The following is a 23,698-nucleotide window of genomic DNA, read 5'->3' as shown; positions in this document are numbered from 1 at the left end:
TGCAAGGTGTGGATATGACTGATACATGGAATGAAGGATTCTTGGGCCTGCGTGTCATTATGAGATAATTCTGTTCAAAACGGCTCCTTCACACGCTCGTATGGCCACAGCTTTTAAATGATGAACAACAAGCACCTTGACTTTCACTTGTTAAGAAAAAATGGATTTTGAAAAGTGGGTGAGAGAAAGCCGAGGTTTTGATCCAGGCTTAGGGCTGCTTACGACGACCATAAATTCAGACAACATGAGGAGCGGCGACGGGTGGCAAGTGGTGATTCTGATAAATAAACAACAATTATACAGATTCTCAATCCGATCCTAATATAATATACATAGATGATAACTGTCCTGTGTGTGTGTGTGTGTGTGTGTGTGTGTGTGTGTGTGTGTGTGCATAATCATGAAGGAATACAGTCAATTTATAAACCTAATCTATAAATGGTTTTCAGAACTCATTCACCTTTATAAAGCCAAGTACAATGGCAGTCATCAGCATGTCTATGATCAGCAGTGGTATTATTCAACTTTGTTCTCGCCAACACATCCCTGCTTTGCAGTGGCTACAATAATTATTCACTAGAGCAAATGATAATTTCAGGTACTATGACACTGACCCTCTCAGTTGCTATCAGCATTACTATGAATAATATTCATTGTAAAAATCAAACGAGAAAAATCGAGAAAAATCAAAAAGAGAGTAATTTATATTTTCATTGTGTCGTGGAGTTCTTGTCGATGAATGATGCCCCGTCCCTGAATGATGGATTTCGAAGAAAACCAGAAAAATAAAATTTTGGTTACTTTTTACACTTGGTGTCTGGTTAACTGCAAGACATTCATTATTGATAGACATGAGATTTGTCCATAGGCATTTATTTGTAATTTTTGTAAACTGAGAATTTGTGCATACATGCCCCCTCCCCTTTATTACATGCACTATGTGACTACAGGATATCAAAACATTACATTACGATTAGATTACATTGTACAAATTCTTCATGGCTTATGCTAGTATCACAAATAACGGCATTAAGTGTTTGACAACAAAACTGAAATAATTGCGGCTCAATGTGAGTTTTAAGAGTTTAGTCTTACTTTATCTTGTGAGATGCACAAGAGGCGATAAAAAGTTTCAACGTATTTCTGCTTTGTGTTGTGCAGCTGAATTCACAAGCTTCCGACAGTTTTGTGGAATGGTCTGGTGATGGTGCGGTTACTATTTCCTTATTCTTCTGACCAAAGGATAATACATATACAACAGATCTATGGCAGAAAAGAGGAAGCATTCCAATTTAATATTTCTCCTGACCTAATCATAGGTGAAGCAAATGCAAAATTAATAGTAGGCAAGCTGTTTCAGGCTTCTTAACAAGAGCTGCTGGAAGGAGTGAAGGAGTGGAACAGTAAGGTCATATTAAAATTTAAGGACATCCACTATGATGGCGCCACTATAAACACTTGCCTGCGCCACAACGGGCTGGGGCCGACCATCAGCCCCTAACAAAAAAGCCTGCCGGTGCCACAGGCGGTACAGTATTTCAGAATTCTGGAAGTATGACAGCGGCATCACCAGCCAACGATCAGAATAACCTAAGAGTTGGCAGAGAAGCCTCGAGTTTTCTCTATCCTATGCACGGGGCTGCTGAGGATAAAAAAAAAATACTGACAAACTTATACACAGTCTTGGAAACGTTGTGAATTCAGCTGTACGCACAAAGAGAAACGCTAACCTTGTCTCACCCTTCATGAACCAGTTCGAAGGTCACTGACAGACGTCTGGAACACCCCCATGGTTGTGCTACTGCTGCTCTTATTCCAGCAGAGGATTACATATAGCAATGCAGGCTGAAACTGTGACAGCATCACCACCTCCTAGCGCGATGCAGCTGCACCAGCTATGAGTTCGCCTGTACAGTTCCTCAGTCGTGTGTTGATATCTTCGAAAAAGTCTCCATTCAACATATTCATCCGAAAGTACCATTTACGTTTATTTGCCAGATTCCATCAATAATGTATTAACCGTTTAATATTTTATATACATATATTCCATTGGAATTTTGAAGATTTAGTTATCATCAATAAGTAAAAGCTATGTAGTACTATATTACGATATTTTGAAGTGCTACAGGACTACATTTCTTCCTAAATGACTATTTTGCAACCATCACTGACTCACTGTACAGACAATCAGACGAACTCTTTCCCATCACGTGTGACGGCATAAGTAGACAAGGCAGTGAGGAGTTGTAGGCCGGTGAGTGGAAGGCTTTCTGAGTAACATACAAGAAAATACATTGTAAAACAAATGTGGCATGTTCACCCTTTATTGTGGTGGAGGTGGCTTTGCTTACACCAAGAAATGATACTAAAATGATAAGCCACGGGAAGGAATGGTATCAGAACACAATGATTCGTATATTCAGTATTCGTTTCATAACTCCGCGTTCATTCTCCTCCATTAGCAGGGCCGGGCGGCTTTTGGTGCACGGTGCTCGGACCGCGACCGAGGGGTGCTTGGATCACGGCTCATGGCAGCTTCTTTGTGAGAGAGGTAGCATTTTTTTGACAGCCTAGCAGAGCCAGGCTTAGCTACTACAGGATTTCATAATAACCAATGGAGTGAGTGTTCCAGTGCCCATCACCTTAATTGGGTGTGGACATAAGTAACTTGCGGATTTAATTGATTATTGCCCCGAAAGCCTTACGCTTTCTCGTGTACTACATAAAATGATGAACGCTAGAGCTAAAAATGTGACATGATAGTATGATTTTATAAAGCTAAACCTTATAAATATAAATGCATATTATACATATATGAGCAAGATGCAAGATAACTTTCGCCGAAACAGTTGAAGGAAATGGCAAAGGGTGTGTCACCGAGGACTCGTTCACTCACTCTGCTGCACCATGCAGTCTTTGGACATGCAAGTGCTCTACGTGAAGCACTGACCCATAGGATAAAATGTTCACCACCTGATCAGTTCAATGTAATTTCCATGCGCAAATATTCACTTTATCATCAGGGTTCACTGATAGCAACGTGCCATTTGTTAATATATTGACTAACACTCCTTGCTGAAGTGGTATTATAACTTCTGCATGAGCACCCTCCCCCCCCCCACACACATGCGTAATACACCGTAACATGTTTAACCTTGTGCATCCATTCCTTTCTCTATGGTATCATCGCCCGTTTTCACTGACATTGTTCCCGGAAGAGTAACAGATGTACTTTGGAGCGAAGCGTGTTAGATCTTCGAACTGGGGCCCGTATTCTTCCTTTGTCCCTGTAATTTTCTCATATTGTTTCTCGAGCGCCTCAGGACCGAAGACACATTCGCCGAACCAGTAGAAGGCTACACACACCAGCCAGGAAGGAAAAGAGTGATTATACAGCTACAGAGAGATGGCGCAGAAACAGATTTAAAAGCTACAGTAGAAGGTTAAACGGCTAATTTCTACAGTGAATACCACTTAGGAAGACTCGTCTACACATCTAATTGAAAGAAAAGGCTGAAACTGACTGAGATATATGATAGCATTGTACAGTACATTTAGTCTCTTCGGAGAACATAACCAGTCTACCAATATGTTACTGTGCAACCAGTAGACTAATTACTGTATCACTACTTCCATGCAGTGGGGCGGGACGGGCTAAAGTATAGTACTGGCAGTCAGGGCGCGAGTTGAGGGGGATGTTGGGGGTGGCGTCTCCTGGGGAAAGTTGAAAAGTTTCGTTTAGTCGGCGCAACATCTGTGGTCTTATGCCGGAGAGAGACAGAAGGTCCCGGGATGGAGTTATAGGAGAAAGGAATAGATCCCAGGAGACGGGACACAACCCCCGATTAATACCTGGTACCCATTCACTGCTGGGTGGACAGGGGCGTAGGGTATCGGAAAAGCCGCCCAAATTTTTCCACTCCGCCCGGTTGTGAGCCGAGTGTGCTAACCACTGCACCACGAAGCCCCCGTCTCCTGGGGAAAAGTTCTGACCAAAATAATTTCCATTACATCCCTTTTGTATTAATAGCATTTAAATTGTGATATTTATTGCCTTAGCATGAACATATTAATCCCAAGGAAAAACCATCTCCCTCAAATTTGTTTTAAAAAAGCGACCACTGCTAGCAATACTCTAATTACAGACATTTACGGAGGTTAGGTGTGAGTAGCACGTGTGCAGGGCAGGAACGAGGCAAATGCAGATGGTACACAGTCCTACTTACGAAAGTTGGCGTAGTTGATGCCAGGCAATCCGGTTGATCGCCTCGTCTCGCCGGGCGGCAGGAAGGTGGTGAAACGACTGCGCAGCGGCACCGAGCCGATGGTGAGCGGCATGCTGACGCGCAGGTCCGAGGACGGGAGGGGCGGCTCCAGGATCATCTGTGCCAGGGATGACAACGAAACTTTATGGAGGCTGTAAAATCCACATATAATGAAACACGAAATTTTAATGATAACCAATTTCCCTAGACTAGAGACAGGGTGGGAAGCTATAAGGATCATTTGACCATTCAAACATCTGTTTGAAGTATTAATTAAGGCGGAGAGGCCAATACAAAATCTCTGCTTCCTGTCATATTCCTTTTAGTTACCTATTATCAGAGTAGAATATGGACACAATAATGATAAACTACAATGTCCCGTTGATTAGAAGGACAACTTTGACAAAATATAATTACTAGATCTGAGGTGGACAGCGGCCGCTATAGGCTAAGCTGCAACAATGAGATTCCGTGTGCTGTTGTATATAATAAATAGCATTTGCATATCATAAGGGAAAGGCGAATTGAATTTACTGTGTATTAGATAATAATTAAAAAGCTTCAAATGGCTAGACAAAACTAATCGGATCTTTTCGAATTATGGTCACACATTTCAAAATAATAGCCATGAGTAAAGTGATAATTCAACATCTGGATGATGAAAGAGCGGTGGAGAGCAGTGTTTACTTTGTCTTGGAGGTGAGTGGGTTGGTGGGGCTCGGCGAGGGTAACACTTACGTCAATGCGGTACTGCACGTGGAGGAGGCGGCAGGTGAGGTGCACGTTGGCGGGCACCAGCGGCGGCACGGTGAGCGCCACGCCCTCCCACATGTCGGACTCCCCCGGGGGGATCATGCCCCGCACCACCTCCTTCACCACCCGCTCCTCCACAACCTCCTTCACTCCATTAGGCATGATGTACGTGATCACCTGGAAGAACAGGCATGGTTCTCCCTCTCTCTCAGTATTATAACAACAGTACATATTGATAGACACCACACACACACACACACACACACACACACACACCAATCTCCTCACATCACCATTCCTCTCTTAAGTGTATGAACATGTAAAGACCCAGATCGTTGTGTTGCATGGGTCGCCAGTCACCTGCAGCAGGAGCAGCCTGGTCCTGCGGGTGTTTCTGGAGGAGATGTTGTCCACCTCCGCGTTGACGTAAATCTTCTCGCCGGGGACGTAGCCGCGGCGGGGGATCCTCGCTGCCAGGGTGATGGGGCCCGTCTGGCAGCAGAAACAGCACAGGTTCTTGGACTTGCTGCTGCTGCACGACGACTGTGGGGAGAGTGTGTGGTGAGAACAGGGGGCCATCGTCTCCTTTTCGAAAAGTTTTTTAAATGTCTTCGGAAAAAAATCACACCAAGCTGCAAACGTGCCACCTCGCTCTGCGGCTGGAAAATCAATTCTTAATCCATTAGTACACATTTTTGATGATGTTCATAAGGAATTGACTCACTGAGGATTGTGAGTACATGTTGAGGTCCAGGATGGAGTGCAGGCTGAAGCCGGCCTTTTGCACCAAGTTGGCGGCGGCGGGACGGTCCAGGATGGCCATGGCGGTGTACACGATGAAGCCCTTCTCACTGTTGAAGCTTGGCGGAAGGTTTGGCGGCAGGTTGAAAGCAAAGGGAAACTCATGTACGCCAGCTGGGAGGAGCTCCTTCTCGTCCTCTGTGGGCCAACCCAAGTGATAAAGAAGGACACACAGACATTATCTCTGCTTTTTTTTTATGTATTTACCAACAAATGCCATTCCTGAGCATCGTGATAAATTATGCTTATAAATATATTACTGTTTCTGACACAGTACAGGCATTACGGTATGCTTGATGCCACTCACTCTGATACTTGTGGCCGTAGATGTAAAATTCACAGTCAAAGTAAGTCTCCTGAGCCCGGTAGTGTTGGCGTGGGCCTGCCAGGGACCCCTCCAGCCAGGCTGTCTCTGTGGAGCCAGGCCGAGGCAGCGGGGATCTCTCGCTACTCTCATGCTGTGCACCGTTACCTCCTCCTCCTCCACCTCGCTCGTCAGCTCTCCCAGGCTGGTCAGGGATGTAGCCAGGGTTGTCAATCCCGCACGTGTGTCTGGAGAGGGGGGAGGGGGAGCGTGTGAGCGAGAGGACGACGGATTGATAGTTTATTGTTGCAAGTAAAACAACAAAGGAGAAGGGAGGAGCATGCCATCCCAACCCCCAGGCAGTACAGAGTGTGATTATACAACTAAGGATACATGTGTAAGTAGCACCAGGAAACTAAAAAGATATATGAACACAAATACATAGAACTCTTCTGCTTTGGTCATCCAGTAAATAAGTTCGAAAGGATAGGTAAGCGAATTCGGTCAAGAGGAGCACCGGGGTGTAGCATGGGCGAAGCAAGTCATACATCACGGCAGCCACTATAAATAAAACTCGTCTACGCCATTAACGGACTGGTGTCGTTCAAGAGACCCTTCAACAAAGTCTATCGGCGTTATAGGCAACACCTAACGAATAAGAACAAAAACCTATCGTGGCAACTGTGGCAGGCTGTCGTGTCTATGTGGTCTCGTAAAAAAGACTACGCCAATACGTGATATTATGAGGCAAGGACTTGTAGCGAGGGAAAGGCTGGTGAAATCATTTATATCTCTCTCTTGTGCCGTATTGTGCATGTGCCTGTGAACCCGACTCACCTTTTGGGGGTGTTAGAGGATAAAGTGCCGAGCAACATGTGGGAGTAATTAAGGTGTGGGTGGCTGGTGGAGGGGAGGCAGCGTTGCAAAATTATCGTACTCATCGCACTTCATTTTCCTAGTTTCTGACCAATAACTATAGCAAAAACAAACAAACAAGCATCAATAAATAGGAGTTTTAACGCTAACTTCAATTTTCAATCGTTATTTGTGTAGGTACGAGAGTTTGAGGCTTAAAAGTAATAAAGACGGTGTGGTGAATACGATAATCTGGCAACGCTGAGGGGAGGTCATGTGGGTCCTAAATGGCGTGTTAGTGGAGGGGAGGGAAGGCGACGCAAGATAGAGGACAAGGAAGAGGGACAGGGGGTGGGAATGGCGGAGGGAAGAGGGGGTGGGAAGTGGGGAAGGCGAAAGCAGGGGAAAGTGGGGGGAATCAATACTCGAAAGTAGAGGAAGGGAGCAAGGTCAAGGATCGAGGCAAATGGGCGAGGGAGACTGACAAGCAAAGAAAGTATGATGTGCTGGAAAATAGTTAGTTGAGTATCGCGATTATGTGATTGTTTTAATACTGATCTTTACTGCCACAACTATATTTTTACGACTACTCCTACCGCAACTCTCTCTCTCTCTCTCTCTCTCTCTCTCTCTCTCTCTCTCTCTCTCTCTCTCTGCCTCGAAACATTCACAGACTACTATCAAAAGAGCTGCCCCTTTCCCCCCTCTCCGTCTCTCCCTGGCTCACCCGTTCTGCTCGTTAAGCGACAGCCAGTTGTTGCCGGAGGTGGTGGTGGAGGAGGAGCCGCAGCTGACCACCTTCCTGCGCGTCACCCTCATTCCTCTTTGCTTGAGTTGCTTCAGCTTACTCGGATAGTCGGAAAAATGGATGCAACACTCACCGCGAAACCGCATTTTGACGCCTGAAAACGAGGAGAGAACAAAAATTAGGGACTTAAGAAGATCCTTTGTCATGAATAAATTAAATTGTTTTCTCCTTGTCCACTCGGTTCATAAATATGAAGACATGCACAGGGAAGCTAAAGGGGTTATTACACTGGGGAAATTTTCACCTTAGATTTCGAAAACTATCAATTCTGTTATAACTTGCAAATAAATGTGAACGGGAACAGATTTCCAAAAGGGTGCAACTTCCCCTCCTTGCCCCACCCCCTTACACACGCCCGTGGGCAGGGACGCAAAACTGCTGAGAATAAATCCTTCGAACATCGTAAAAATGCACAAAATGAAAATGCTGAAAACTCATGACCAGAAAATGGGAATGTGCCAGAATGTTAGCCTTACCTTTACCGCTACTAAGACTGATGATAGCCTTTAGGAGCACAATGTGAAGACAGGAGACCTCAGCCTAAGCCTTACCCTTGAGGTTGATGGGCTCGCTGACTTTGAGGACCACGTTGCCGGTGATGGTCTGCGTCGAGAAGTACACGGCACCCGGCGCGTCGAACTGGATCGCGAACTTTTCGGGACGCAGCGGCGGGGCGTCTGGGAAGGAGACGTTAGAGTTGAGGATAATGTAGCGGTGAGGGCTGAGGGGAGGCAAAGATCAGGAGAGTGACAAACTTTAGGGTTAAAAGCAGTTTCAGAGAGGGAGGGCAGAGAGAGAGTGGGGGAGAGGAAGATATAGGATTTGTGATAGTGGGGATTATGTAAACGTTGTCACTGCTGCATGCCTACCCTGTTGGACATGACTCTCCAAGCAGGTAAGATGTTTCTTAAGTTTTCCGAACAGCCGCCAACTAAACCGCCAACACATATGACGCTCTCCCTAGAGAACGGTTCACACGAAGACTTTTTCGGTACTATCAGTATGGTATCGCTAGTCACTACAGGACTCGAGAGCATCAAAACAAGCCACAGTGGCATCAAAACAGGCCTCGATGCCATCAAACCATACCATAAGTAAGGGAGGTGCATCATTTACATCAATGATCCGGACACAGGAACTAGCAGTAATGTGTGTAAGTTCGCAGATGATACCAAGATCGGTAGAGTCAAGGTCTAAATAAATAAGGTCTAAATAAATTTCTTTAGATCTTGGGTAGAGTAATCCAGTCAGACCAGGACGCTAGCTTTCAGAAGACTGTGTGAAGCGTTTGTGGCACCATGCACAATGTACTTCCCAACCAATGGAAATTTCCAATGACTGCCTTTATGACCGTCCCTGTCTGATGGTTACCAATATTGTAGCCGCCAAATATATTATACCTCTTAACGGTGTTGTTTTCATGAAGCATATTAGAACCTGAAACCGTGATGCAAAGTTCCATATTTTTATCCATCACAGATTCTCTCCCCACCAAACTGCTGTATGTGCCTGCCCTTAATGTACGCAGGCGAGAGGGCTACGGGGAGGGGAAAGTTATTAGGAGTAAGAGAGAAATAGAGGGGAGGGGCAGGGGATAACTGTGGAGCAGGGAAGAAAAAAATTAAGCACTTCGTTCTGTGGAAATATATATACTTATTCTTTAGTCGTTTCAAAACAACAATAACTACAACAACACTTATTATTATTATTATTATTATTATTATTATTATTATTATTATTATTATTATTATTATTATTATTATTATTATTATTACTACTACTTCTACTACTGCTACTACTACTGCTACTATTACTACTACTACTACTACTATTACTACTACTATGACTACTACTACTACGACTACTACTACTACTACTACTACTACTACTACTACTACTACTACTACTACTACTACTACTACTACTACTACTACTACTACTATTACTACTACTACTACTACTACGATTACGACTACAACTATTTCCCTTCCCCTCCCCCCACACACCACCGTGAAGTAGCCTCTCCAGTACTCACCCCAGTCCGTGAGGTGCAGCTTCCTCGCGGCATCGCGCCATCTCGCCTTCATTTTCATGGTGGAGGCAGCGGTCGGGGCCCCCAGCATGTGGCACTCCGCTCATTGCACCACCAGCACCGCGCCACTTACTCCTGCGGCGTCTCTCTCTCTCTCTCTCTCTCTCTCTCTCTCTCTCTCTCTCGTGGCAGCGGCGTAACAGACAGGTCAGTTCAAGAGAGAGATCCTTCCAGGGGTGAGCCGCTTCCCCGCTGCCTCATGCTGCCACAACGCCTCACACACGCACGCGACTCAGTGAAGGTCTTTGTTTAACACTATTATTTTACTCCCACATCAAGAAGATACGGCTCTTGGCTAATGCATTTTCTGTTCAGTTTCACTATTAAACACTTTCTTTAACAGACCTTGCGAGGCCTTACTTATATTGTTTTTTTTTCTTTTCCCTTCCGAACTCCTGGTTTAGATGAGTTGGCAGTGTCGTTTACTTGCAGATATTGTACTTCAGCGTACACTCACACTTGAAAATCTGCTCCTTCCTTTTCACTTCCAGGCACCTGTATCATTTAACTGACAGTCACTCACAATCTAGATATTTTATTTTATTTTATTTCAATGCTCCTTCCTTATCTTTATGAGACAGCAATATCACATCTACGTGGAAAGCAAACACAAACACAGAAAATGAAATTAAACTCTGTCTTCATAACCGACGGGATAGACAATAATAAAAAAAAAAAACCATGAGAAACACACTTCAAGGTAAGTTTTATTTTCATCTTACGTATGTCACCGATGGACGCTATTTTTTAACTTTTTGTATGACAGCACATCACTAACACAAACGAGGAGTCTATTTCCACCGCACGGTAATCACAGAGGTAACTTTATTTTCACCGCACTTAGATAACAGGCATGTGCTATGTATGACTGGTGATCAGCTTGTTTTGTTCTTGTGTTTATTGCCACAACACGTTTTAACATGTAAAGACCGCTCTGGGGACGAACTGCTGCTCAGCTTTGCCAGATTATCGTACTCAGAGCATCGTATTTACCGGTTTCTGACCCGTAACAATTGTCAAGAAACACCAATAATTAACCATTTTATCGATAATCTTATATGAAGCCAGTTTTGGGGGTGGAGGAAACATATTTAGGTCGGAAATCAGCAAACATAAGAGGATGAGATTGATTGATTGATTGATAGTTTATTGAGGATGAGTACGACAATCTGGTAACGATGCTGCTGCTTATTTTTGGTAACATTTGAGTAAGGCATCACATCCTACGGAGTCGTGCGTGCCTTTCATGAAAATATTTTGCACTGCCAAGATTCTGCAAGCGAATGCTCGACAGCGTCCTTCCGCACACTTGTTGCCATAATTTGAATGACGTCAAACGGTGGATATGTGTAATTTTACTACAATGAACTTGCTAATGCATATTCCTAACACACTCAAGATGGGTAATATTCAGAATGTTTACAAAGATTTCCTTTTTTCTCTCATCAGTGTTGCATTTGTGTAAGTGATTCTGCGTTAAGGGGATATTACACTGGGCATATTTTCCGTGGATCTTCAGTCAAACCACCATTTCCGCTAACGTGGTTCTCAATTGTTTGTTGTTATTGGTGCTGATGATGATGGTGAGTAATACCGTCGTCCTTCAGTGAAATCTACCGTAGCTCTGGAAGATCGTGGACACGTCAGAAAACCACGGAAATATGAGAACCACGCCAGCGGAAATCGTGGTTTGACTGAAGATCCACGGAAAATTTGCCCAGTGTAATAGCCCTTTTAGTGTGGCATGTACTAGGGCGTGGTTGGAGACTATGGTGGCATGTGATTGTACAGTAGCCGTAAAATGACAACACTTTCTATCACATTAATAAAAACAAAAACAAAAAACCCCCCATCATTTGAGAGATTGATTTGAAAGAACTGTTACAGAGGATACATTCCAATTATGCTGGCAAGGGTTGGGGTCGAGACTGATATTGGGCATTCAACAAAAAAGTGAATAGGTATAGTCCTCCCGAAATTGACCTCTCTTTCAGCCACCTCTTTTGATTCTTTTTTAGGAGCAGCGAGTAGCGGGCTTTTTTTTTATTGTTGTTTCCTTTTTTTGTGCCCTTGAGCTTTCTCCTTTGTTATAAAAAAAAGTCCATCCTGTTGTAACGTCCATGGTAAAGAATGATTTGGTGCGGTTCTGTTGCATCTATTAACACGCAACTTAGTTAACTAGTCCTCGCCTCTGCCGTGTCATCCAACGGAAACAATACTATTATTATTTTCTCTTCTCGGCCTTCGGAAATCTTTTGTATCACTGACGATTCACTGAGCTTCACCAAGGACAGCGTCTCCAAGACACGACAAACTCAGTCTTGCCAGGTTGTCCGAGAATATATATGTGTGTGTGTGTGTGTGTGTGTGAGAGAGAGAGAGAGAGAGAGAGAGAGAGAGAGAGAGAGAGAGAGAGAGAGAGAGAATCAAGGTCTTGATCGACCCGTTCACTTGTTGCTGTGACTCGCCCACACTCAGGCGTGTCATATCAGGTATTAGAGGTAGCTACTTGCTGCTGCCTCTATCTGGAACAGGCTGCAGAGCGAGTACGCGTGCGCACACACATATATACATAGCCTATACACACACACACACACACACACACACATTTTTCTTTCTCTCGTTATGCTTTTGTACTATTTGAAGCAAAACGTAATGCTGTTATTGTGAGAATAGACCTCAACATCATCTTCAACGAATCCCTTCCTTTCCGTCTCTCAACTCCTCGTTATCCCTTGTCACCTATCACCTTACCCCATGTCATGCCTTCTCTCTCTCTCTCTCTCTCTCTCTCTCTCTCTCTGTTGGTCCAATGTCGGGAAGTGTAGTATATTCTCAGTGTAGGCAGGATTTAGGCGTTCTAGCGAGCTCTCATCTCCGTCCAAGGAACTAATGCATTCACGCTAAGCCCCGCAAAGAGGGTTTTGGGCTTCGTTTGGGGAGGCGGTAGCCGAGTGGTTAGCGTGCGGGCGTGGTGAGCCTGAGGACCTAGGTATTAGCTGCGTTACCAGATTGTCGTACTTAGCCTCTGATGTTTTCCGATTCCCGACCCAAAAACTGTCTCCTCCACTCCAATAATTACATTTATTTATAGTTACCGTTGAAAGATTTAATTATTAGTGTCTTCTTGCTATAGTTAAGTGTCTAAAAACGGTAAATACAATGGTGGACACGATAATCAGGCAACGTTGGGTACGAATTCCACCGATACACGCTGACAATTTTCCACCATCGCTGAGTGACGAAAGATTACCCACAAGCTCTTCAATCAACCTTAACTGGCAGCATGGACCAAGGAAGAGTTATACATCGCGGCAGCCACTTTAAATAAGATTCGCCTGCGCCGCTAACGGACTGGGATCGTCCAAGAGACCCCTCAAGAGAGCCTGCCGGGGGCTATGGGGAACAACAACAACAACAACAACAACGAAAAAAAAAAAAAATCTAGGAGCGTAAGCATCAAACCTGCCGGTCATCATTAAGCTATATCTAGCGTTAGTTAATCCTCATCTCATTACGCGGTTCACTTCCCGTCTCCTTACTCTAGAATGGGCATCAACATGTTAGAATAAGTGTAGAAGAGGCCGGATGAAAAATTATTCCCGAGTTGAGAAACTTGTTATATAAGGATAAGCTTAAACATTCATATATGCATTCTAAAGGAGGAAGGGCTGAGGAAGCTTCATCGAAATTTATAAATGGATGAAAGGTTTTAATTATATACATCCAGATTCAACAAACATAGGCAAGAGCTAGTGATGGATGAGTTGAACAGCTTTGTCAGTCCTGTGGTGTGTGTGTGTGTGTGTGTGTTTGAGAGAGAGAGAGAGAGAGAGAGAGAGAGAGAGAGAGAGAGAGAGAGAGAGAGAGAGAGAGAGAGAGAGCACTGTAGTGTTTAACAAGTAGGACACGCACACGAACACGTCACGAAGGACGAGTATTAAGGAAGGACGCGTGCAGGTGTGTTAGGGGGAGGGGAGGCATGGCGAAGCAGACAAACAATGGGAGGTTACAAGCAAAGAGGTGTGTGTGTGTGTGAGTACCCTTGGGAGCAGCGTTGCCAAATTGTTGTACTCTGAACATTGTATTTATCATTTTTAGGCTCCACGACTGTCGTTACCACACAAATAACGATAGAAATTCAAAGTTAAATATTGAGGGTTTTCGTTCTTTTTTGCTACAGGTATCGGTCAGAAACTACGAAAATGCAATGCGATGAGTACGATAATTTGACAACACTGCTAGAGGGTCGAACACGCGAATCAAAGGGAAGTAAAATGAGGGAGGGAAGACGATCCGGTCACCCGCAAAGGATGGCATTAAAGGGTACAGACCTGTTGTTATGCCTACCAACATGCGACCCAGGCTACGAGGGGGGACTGGAAGCAACAGGAGGGAGGGTTAATGAAGAAAAGACACAGGGACACGGGTCTTGGTGTACTAGTAAGAGAAGGTTCCTGCAAAAGGTGTAGTTAGACATTACTCTTGAGCCGGTTATTATGAGAGAGAAATAAGTATCCCTTTGCTTATTCGTGTATGTCTCATTAAACCCCGACACTAAGGTTCGTATCACAAGACATTTCGCCGCCCAAGAACACATATTTGACAAGGCTTTCGTAGGAGTTGTGGGCATTTCCATGAGTAGTTTTATGACCCTGATGGTGGTTTGACCCTTCTTCTGTACCGTGAACCTAGAAACACATATTTGACTAGGCTTTCGTAGGAGTTGTGGGCATTTCCATGAGTAGTTTTATTACCCTGATGGTGGTTTGACCCTTCTTCTGTACCGTGAACCTAGAAACACATATTTGACAAGGCTTTCGTAGGAGTTGTGGGCATTTCCATGAGTAGTTTTATGACCCTGATGGTGGTTTGACCCTTCTTCTGTACCGTGAACCTAGAAACACATATTTGACAAGGCTCTCGTAGGAGTTGGGGGCATTTCCATGAGTAGTTTTATGACCCTGATGGTAGTTTGACCCTTCTTCTGTACCGTGAACCTAGAAACACATATTTGACAAGGCTTTCGTAGGAGTTGTGGGCATTTCCATGAGTAGTTTTATGACCCTGATGGTGGTTTGACCCTTCTTCTGTACCGTGAACCTAGAAACACATATTTGACAAGGCTTTCGTAGGAGTTGTGGGCATTTCCATGAGTAGTTTTATGACCCTGATGGTAGTTTGACCCTTCTTCTGTACCATGAACCTAGAAACACATATTTGACAAGGCTTTCGTAGGAGTTGTGGGCATTTCCATGAGTAGTTTTATGACCCTGATGGTAGTTTGACCCTTCTTCTGTACCATGAACCTAGAAACACATATTTGACAAGGCTTTCGTAGGAGTTGTGGGCATTTCCATGAGTAGTTTTATGACCCTGATGGTGGTTTGACCCTTCTTCTGTACCGTGAACCTAGAAACACATATTTGACAAGGCTTTCGTAGGAGTTGTGGGCATTTCCATGAGTAGTTTTATGACCCTGATGGTGGTTTGACCCTTCTTCTGTACCGTGAACCTAGAAACACATATTTGACAAGGCTTTCGTAGGAGTTGGGGGCATTTCCATGAGTAGTTTTATGACCCTGATGGTAGTTTGACCCTTCTTCTGTACCGTGAACCTAGAAACACATATTTGACAAGGCTTTCGTAGGAGTTGGGGGCATTTCCATGAGTAGTTTTATGACCCTGATGGTGGTTTGACCCTTCTTCTGTACCGTGAACCTCAAGAAACACTCATTAGAACCCGACTGACCCCCTCTTTGGTCTTTAGAAATAGCTGATGTGAGAACCGAAAGTGTCTTATAATACTGACCTAATTCTCTTTTCGATTTTACAATACTCAACATGACTGGTGGACTGATTTTGGCTACGTGTGATATGGGCGCCCTTTTCGCTTACTCCACTTAAAGGGGCTATTACACTGGGCAAATCTTCCGTGGATCTTCAGTCAAACCATGATTTCCGCTGGCGTGGTTCTCATATTTCCGTGGTTTTCTGACATATCGACGATCTTCCAAAGCTACGGTAGGTATTACTCACCATCATCATCATCAGCAGCAATAACAAGAAACAAATGAGAACCACGTTAGCGGAAATCGTGGTTTGAGTGAAGATCCACGGAAAATATGCCCAGTGTAAGAGCTCCATGGAGTAAGCCGAGTAGCTGAAATCAGTCCACCAGTCATGTTGAGCATTGTAAACACGAAAAGAGAATCAATATCGGGGTTTAATGAACCATACACGAATAAGCAAAGCGATACTTATTTCTTCTTTCATAATAATCGGGTCGAGTAATGTCTAACTACGCCATTTGCAGGATCCTTCTCTCAATGGTACACCAAGACCTGTATGCCTGGGGCCGGATTCATCAAGCCACTACAAGACCGGTCGTTGGTAAATCTTTAAGGAAATCTGTCCTCTACGAATGATCCTTGTGTTTAGGTTGCTCCGATGACAATGAATGAAGTACTGGCCTGGTCGACACTTCTTTCATTACCATTGAAGTCGCCTAAAGATCAAGAGCGTTCCTAGATGATGGAGTTTCCAGAAGACTTACCGACAACAGGTCTCGTAAGTGTTTTGATGAATCCGGCCTCTGTGGGTTTTCTTCATTAACCCTCCCTCCTGTTGCTTCCAGTCCAGTGTAATAGATTGTACTTGGAAAATGATGCGCAATAAGCAAGAATTCATCATACCATAAGACTTAATTTCTTACACATTCTGATAAGCGGTAAATGAAGTTGGCGTCCATACTGTGCCGGTAACCCCTCGATTCAGGGCAGTACTTTGAAACATTTCGACACCCAAGCACACTTATTCGACTACAAGACTTTCGTAGGAGTTGTAGGCATTTAGAGGGGTAGTTTTATGACCCTGTTGGTAGTTTGACCCTTTTTATGTCACGAACCAGCACTGGGACGCTCCTCGAAATCTGAAGAATCGTGGCTTACAAAGGAAGACAGCCCAGGAGTGTCCTAAATATCTTAAGCCGTCGACCGCCCCCGCCTGGATCCTCAAGGCCACAATACACTCGTTCTAGCCAACCAACTTGTCTAAAGCCCAGGTGACGGCGGCGTACTCTGGCTAACGTTACTACTGCCCCGCCTGTTGCTCTCTCGGGGATTCGTATACGTAATCTCTTCATTTTAAGGCCCCGTCTGAATGAATACTTTGTGTAGGCTACGTGTCCCTGCCCTCCGTGTGTACTTATCTACGCTATGTACACGTAACGGGTCACCGTCCGCCTCTGTGCCAGGGCCTCGGGACGGCACGTGAGGGACCCGCGTGGTTGGCGGAGGCCGGCGAGGGAATGCACCGACAGCCAATCAGAGCACAGCTATTGATCCCGGGACAGGCAGGCTATTTATTTTTCAGTGCGTGCCAGGCTACAGAAACACACACACACACACACACACACACATCAGCGTTGCCAACTTATCGTACGTATCACATTGCCTTTTCGTAGTTTCTGACATATAACAATTGCGAAAATGAAAGAAAACCATCACTACTTAACATTTTCAGCGATAACTCTAACTTTCGATAGTTATTTGTAAAGGTACGAGAGTTTTAGGAATGAAAATGATAAAAATACGATGTTCAGAGTACGACAGTTTGGCATCGCTGACACACACACACATACACACACACGTTCAATATACAAATATAAACATTGTTAATACGAAATATGAACGTTTGCACAACGCGTAGGCATGGACAGAACTAGTAAGAGTGACAAGTAAGGACTCATTCTGTTCTCACGCTGTTTGGCAAAAGGCGACTGTCCAAATCGAGGCCCTGCATTTGATTTTTGTTTTTAGGTGTCATTTACCACGTTGTTATTGTTGTTTAATGATTGCTGTCCCCTAGAGGGAGGAGCACGGGCCTCTGCCAATTTATGTCCGCCCGTAGAAAACTTAGGCCGCACAGCTTATCATTTATTCATGGAGCTCTACCGTATAAGGTCCATTGTCCTAAGAAAAGCAAAATCTTATCAGTATTTTCAATCTTCTCCTTACTTGAATTCTTCACTTTGTGGTTTTCTTTTCTTAATAGGGAAGCATCAATACAGCTCTGTTATCATATTAAAATTTGTGTATTTGGCAAGTATACTCCTGGCATCTGCATGGGAGCAGGGTAGCTTTATTATTAACTAGCTGAAGGACCCGGCGCTGCCCGGAAGAAATAAGACACAGAAAAACAACAGATTTCTTATATGATGAACAATTGTGTCTCACAATATAAAAGAAATAATTTATTAGGTTAATAAAATAAAAATTGCACCTTTATAAAGTCCACTTCCAAGTTTTTGGGAGCTAGCATGGCTAGTACTTGACGTAGTGCTCACGACTATTACAGTAGTCATCACAGCTATGAGGGCAGTCATCACAACTATCACACTAGTCATCACAGCTATGAGGGTAGTCATCACAACTATCACAGTAGTCATCACAGCTATGAGGGTAGTCATCACAACTATTACAGTAGTCATCACAGCTATGAGGGTAGTCATCACAACTACTACATTAGTCATCACAGCTATGAGGGTAGTCATCACAACTACTACATTAGTCATCACAGCTATGAGGGTAGTCATCACAACTATCACAGTAGTCATCACAGCTATGAGGGTAGTCATCACAACTATTACAGTAGTCATCACAGCTATGAGGGTAGTCATCACAACTATCACAGTAGTCATCATAGCTATGAGGGTAGTCATCACAACTATCACACTAGTCATCACAGCCATGAGGGTAGTCATCACAACTATCATAGTAGTCATGCCGGCAGAAAACGCCGATGGACCCAATGTTTGGACGATTTTTGATAGTTTTTATGAAATAATTTTAAAATTTTGTATATTAATGTCCTAATATTATGTGCCACGATTACTTGGGAGCATTGTCCGCTTCAAAAACATATAAAGCCTATGTCTGTAGCTATCACCGCTTGGACGTCTATAAAGGACATACAGACGCACGTGAGTCGCTCTTTATATAGTAGATTCTTGAAGCTACTACACAGTCTCCAACATCTCAAAGCTTGGCGCCATGGTAGCTATCTTCATGCTCACTGCTCTTCTGGAACTTGCGGACTTCACGTCTTCACCCTCTCCTCTTTCTTGGCTGCTAACTTCCTAATGCGAAAGTTAACATCAATCATTACTCTTTCATCCCTTTCGCGGGTAAACTCTGAAAAAAGCTTACACCTGCAGTTTCTCTTTCTTATAACTTGTCCTTTCAAAATAAAAGTGCCAAGATACGCATGAATTTTACTTGACAGTTCTTTGGGCCCTTCACTTTCCTTAGTAGAAAAGACAATTTGATGCATTTTTTAAGCTTTTTAAATCACACGGTAAGAGAAAGTTCCTTGGTCAACCGTCTCTTACCGTAAAATAAAATTAACAACGTATATATCCTTTTGGGATTCCACACTTAATTTTGCTGCACATCTTTCATTAGCTTTATCTGTTTATGCAGTCTCTTTACATCAAACTGCGCACAACAGCGTTTAGCTTCTTCATTAATTAATTCAAGTCTCTGCGGCACTTTCATAGAATGGAATTGATTTCTTTTATATTCATCTCATCGGTTATCCTTCATAAACTCTGTCCTCAGTTCAGTATCACTGTATTTTAGCAATGAGAAAGCAGTGATAAAACAAGAAAAATGTAAATCGAAATGTTCGTCGTCCGCAACGCCCAAGCACATGCACAGTGATCGTGCAAGGCCCGCCCGGAATGAACGTGTGGCCACACCCATGTGACCACACGTTCCACCTACGCACGGGAGACGTTGTGAACAAAACGCTTTGTCTGGAACATCCTCCAAAACTAAAATATGTTGATCCGGAACTCAAAGATCTATGATTTTACATATATACATCAAACTAACGCAAATATCGATCCAGTTCAACCTGAAGCTAAGCCGTAAATCATCGTTTTGATACTTCAGTGTAAATTCAGATCTCCCACAGTCACAGGCTGTTCCATTTGCTGTAATATATAATGGCTTTTTTTCTTCCTCGCCGTGCCTCGCCAGTACCTGGCAGAGTAGGAATGACCACACACAACGCCATAGTAAAATACAACTAAAAACTATGACTAAAAAATAACTAAATAATCAAACGACCACAATATCCTGCTCCTATGCAGAGGACAAGAGTGGTTGCCAAATATAGTAATAGTAACTTAATTAGCACGATGGGTTGATACTCCCCTATTAAGAACAGAAAGTCTTACAATAAAGCAATCTTAAAATTACTCTTTTGTTTGTTGCCTTTCAGTGGCTGAGAGCTGTTCAGAAGTAGCCTGGTCTTGATATTTTCTGTTTTTCATTATTCTTATTTGTTTACTTTATATAGTTTTTTGCGTTTCTGAGTTTCTTTGATTTAATTTTTTTAAATTTATGAAAGTTTTCTTTGTTTTTTTCTGTGTAACAATATATTTTCCTATTTGATTTTTATTTATTTTTTAATGTTTTATTCACTGCCCCATTTGTCACTTATCTTTAGCTAATGATCCTTTTCTTTTTGCAGAGAACTAAAGCTCATTGTACGCAAAAATGTATAAACAATTATCATGTACCAATATTTTATGAGATATAAAGTACACTGACAATTGTTTTCCTTTTTACTAAAGACTTTTGCTTTTACGGATACTATACACAAATATATTGGTGGTAAGTATTAACTTCTTTTCTGTTGCCCAATCTATATATTTCAAAAGTGAACATGATTATTTCCGAATGCCAGAAGCCACCAAAAGATCATGAACCCCCCCCCCCTCCCCCCCCCCAGAAAAAAAAACCCTCCCCCAATTAATGTGTTGCTTTTACATATGACACTAAAGCTACATATATTTTTTACAAACGCCTATGAGTATTAAATTTTACTCTGTTTCCTTCATGTTCACTAATTTGTTTTCGGTGAAATCTTTCGCTCTGGCCCTACTGGAACAGACCTGGAAAAACCGACAATTGAACAGACAAAAAAATCTACACCCACCTCTACACAGATTAACAGACACGAAGAAACACACACACACACACACACACACACACACACACAAAGGACAGACAGACGCAGCAGTAGACAAAGCCACGGGTTAAAAAACGACGCACACTTACACACACACAAACAAACAAACAAACACACACACGTATACATCCTTATGGGATTCCACACTTAATTTTTCTGCACATCTGTTATTAGCTTTATCTGTTTATGCAGTCTCTTTACATCAAACTGCGCAAAACAGGGATTAGCTTCTTCATTAACTCAAGTCTCTGCGGCACTTTCATACACACACACACACACACACACACACACACACACAAAATCAGTCAGTCAGTTACGGGCATTCATCGGGGGTACGTCGCCTCCCCAACTCAGCGTTCCCAGATTATCGTATTCACCACATTGTATTTATTACTTTTAAGCCTCAAACTCTCGTACCTACCCAAATAACGATAGAAAATTGAAGTTAGCGTTAAAACTCCTATTAATTGATGTTTGTTTGTTTGTTTTTTGCTCTAGTTATCGGTCGGAAACTAGGAAAATGCAATGCGATGAGTACGAAAATTTGGCAACGCTACCCCAGCTCTATGACGCCATCCCCTGCAGTTCCTCTGAGCAAGTCTCTATGGAGGTCCCATTCCCAAATCATATACTTCCCCGCAGAATCCCTCCACCTACTCGAGCCTAAAGCTTTGTGGGCGTCCCCTTGGCCTCCACCACTTTCGACTGTCTATCTTTTTTTTTACAGCAAAGGAGACAGCACAAGGGCACACAAAAAAGGAAACAATAAAAAAAAGCCCGCTACTCGCTGCTCCTGTAAAGAATCCGAAGAGGTGGCCGAAAGAGCTGTCAATTACGTGATAAGAAACAACCTTTGAGAAGAGTCGACTTTTGGGTACAATGCCACACGCTCATATAACCGAGTTGGGGTTCACGGACTATACAGTTAACCCGGTAACAGCGACGGGCCAAATATGTGGCTTTACAGTACACCAGCGACGGGCCAAATATGTGGCTTTACAGTATACTAGCGACGGGCCAAATATGTGGCTTTACAGTATACTAGCGACGGGCCAAATATGTGGCTTTACAGTATACCAGCGACGGGCCAAATATGTGGCTTTACAGTATACTAGCGACGGGCCAAATATGTAGCTTTACAGTATACTAGCGACGGGCCAAATATGTGGCTTTACAGTATACTAGCGACGGGCCAAATATGTGGCTTTACAGTATACTAGCGACGGGCCAAATATGTGGCTTTACAGTATACAAGCGACGGGCCAAATATGGCTTTTACAGTATACCAGCGACGGGCCAAATATGTGGCTTTACAGTATACTAGCGACGGGCCAAATATGTGGCTTTACAGTATACCAGCGACGGGCCACATAAGTGCGTTTACAGTATAGACGGGCCAAATATGCTTTACAGTATACTAGCGACGGGCCAAATATGTGGCTTTACAGTATACTAGCGACGGGCCAAATATGTGGCTTTACAGTATACTAGCGACGGGCCAAATATGTGGCTTTACAGTATACTAGCGACGGGCCAAATATGTGGCTTTACAGTATACCAGCGACGGGCCAAATTCTTGCCTTGACATAAACCCCCAAAATAGAGGATACATAAACTGATCACAAATGCATTAATACATATAATATACTAATGGTTGGCGTGAGTGATGCTTTTTACTCATTAATTCGCTTAGAGAGGTCTTTAAGAAACATGATCACCGCAGCTACTGGGTTAATAGGCCTCGATCCAGTCTTACGGAGTAGTCCCCGATTTGACACAGAATCACTCCAGCGATACCCAGCGAAGACAATTATTACTAAAGGCATTAATTCGCCTCCTCAAGTCACTGCTGATTCATAGCCACGCACAGATATACAGAAAATACAGAAAAGCTGAAAGGAAGACACAATCAGAGAGAGATGGGTAGGTAGAAAGTAACACACACACACACACACACACACACACACACACACACACACACACACACACACACACACACACACACACACACACACACACACACACACACACACACAATGGACGCTAGCTATCGAGATGGATCAATTACACAGTGCTCGAACCGAAAAAAAACGAGTCATGAAGGTTCTCCGATATAGAATACAAGTTGCATAATATAATACTCTCTCTCTCTCTCTCTCTCTCTCTCTCTCTCTCTCTCTCTCTCTCTTTGTTCTCCATTATTACTCCGATTTCTTTCTCTTTTGCTTTTCTTCATGTGTGTGTGTGTGTGTGTGTGTGTGTGTGTGTGTGTGTGTGTTGCTCTAAAGGGTATATGAAAGAACCTTTTACTTAATTTGTTTTCTCTTGTTCCTGTATCACTTGCTCGTTACTTCACTCACTGTTCTTGCTTTCGTCTGTTGTCTTTACTTTCTCACTTTTCCGACAAGAGTGTGAGGTTGAAAACGAACAACAAAAAAAAGAAACGCACTAAAGGTAATGACCAGCTTCATATACTCTTCTTTCTTTCTCTTTTCTCACTAGAACACCCACTGACGTGTACCCTTTCGTTTATTATTGTCGATTTACATTCCTTTTCTGATACGTCTGCTAAGTCTCCCTCGGAAAAAACAACAACGAACAAACACGCAATCACATTTATTTTCTTTTCCTTTTCTCGTTTCTCCTTCACCATAACAATACACTCACTGATTGATTCCCATTCCTTCTTAACCACTTTTGTCGACGACTGTTCCCTGCGTTAATTAATCGCGAGGTGACGGTACAGGTGTGGCAGGACGAGCGTGTCACCCCCACCACAG

The 23,698-nt window shown here is 43.4% G+C and overlaps 1 protein-coding gene across 2 annotated transcripts; it reads right to left on the bottom strand.

Moving 5' to 3' along the window:
* Window positions 1–443: 443 nt before the first annotated feature.
* Window positions 444–23,698, bottom strand: LOC126981062 (arrestin domain-containing protein 17-like). Of its 2 annotated transcripts, none has more exons than XM_050831735.1 (10): window positions 23,586–23,698; window positions 9,822–10,470; window positions 8,338–8,463; window positions 7,706–7,880; window positions 6,127–6,371; window positions 5,743–5,957; window positions 5,379–5,561; window positions 5,004–5,195; window positions 4,227–4,383; window positions 444–3,356 (listed from the first exon to the last, which is right to left on the bottom strand). In XM_050831735.1, the coding sequence occupies exons 2-10, from the start codon at window positions 9,907–9,909 to the stop codon at window positions 3,184–3,186; spliced, it is 1,554 nt and encodes a 517-aa protein (XP_050687692.1). In that variant the 5' UTR covers window positions 9,910–10,470; window positions 23,586–23,698; the 3' UTR covers window positions 444–3,183. The 2 variants fall into 2 exon arrangements, with proteins under 2 accessions (XP_050687692.1, XP_050687693.1); XM_050831736.1 differs by lacking the exon at window positions 444–3,356 and adding an exon at window positions 3,371–3,714.

Source organism: Eriocheir sinensis, chromosome 46, assembly GCF_024679095.1.
Source record: "Eriocheir sinensis breed Jianghai 21 chromosome 46, ASM2467909v1, whole genome shotgun sequence".
Classification (NCBI taxonomy): Eukaryota; Metazoa; Arthropoda; class Malacostraca; order Decapoda; family Varunidae; genus Eriocheir; species Eriocheir sinensis.
This window is presented reverse-complemented; position numbering and strand designations above follow the sequence as displayed.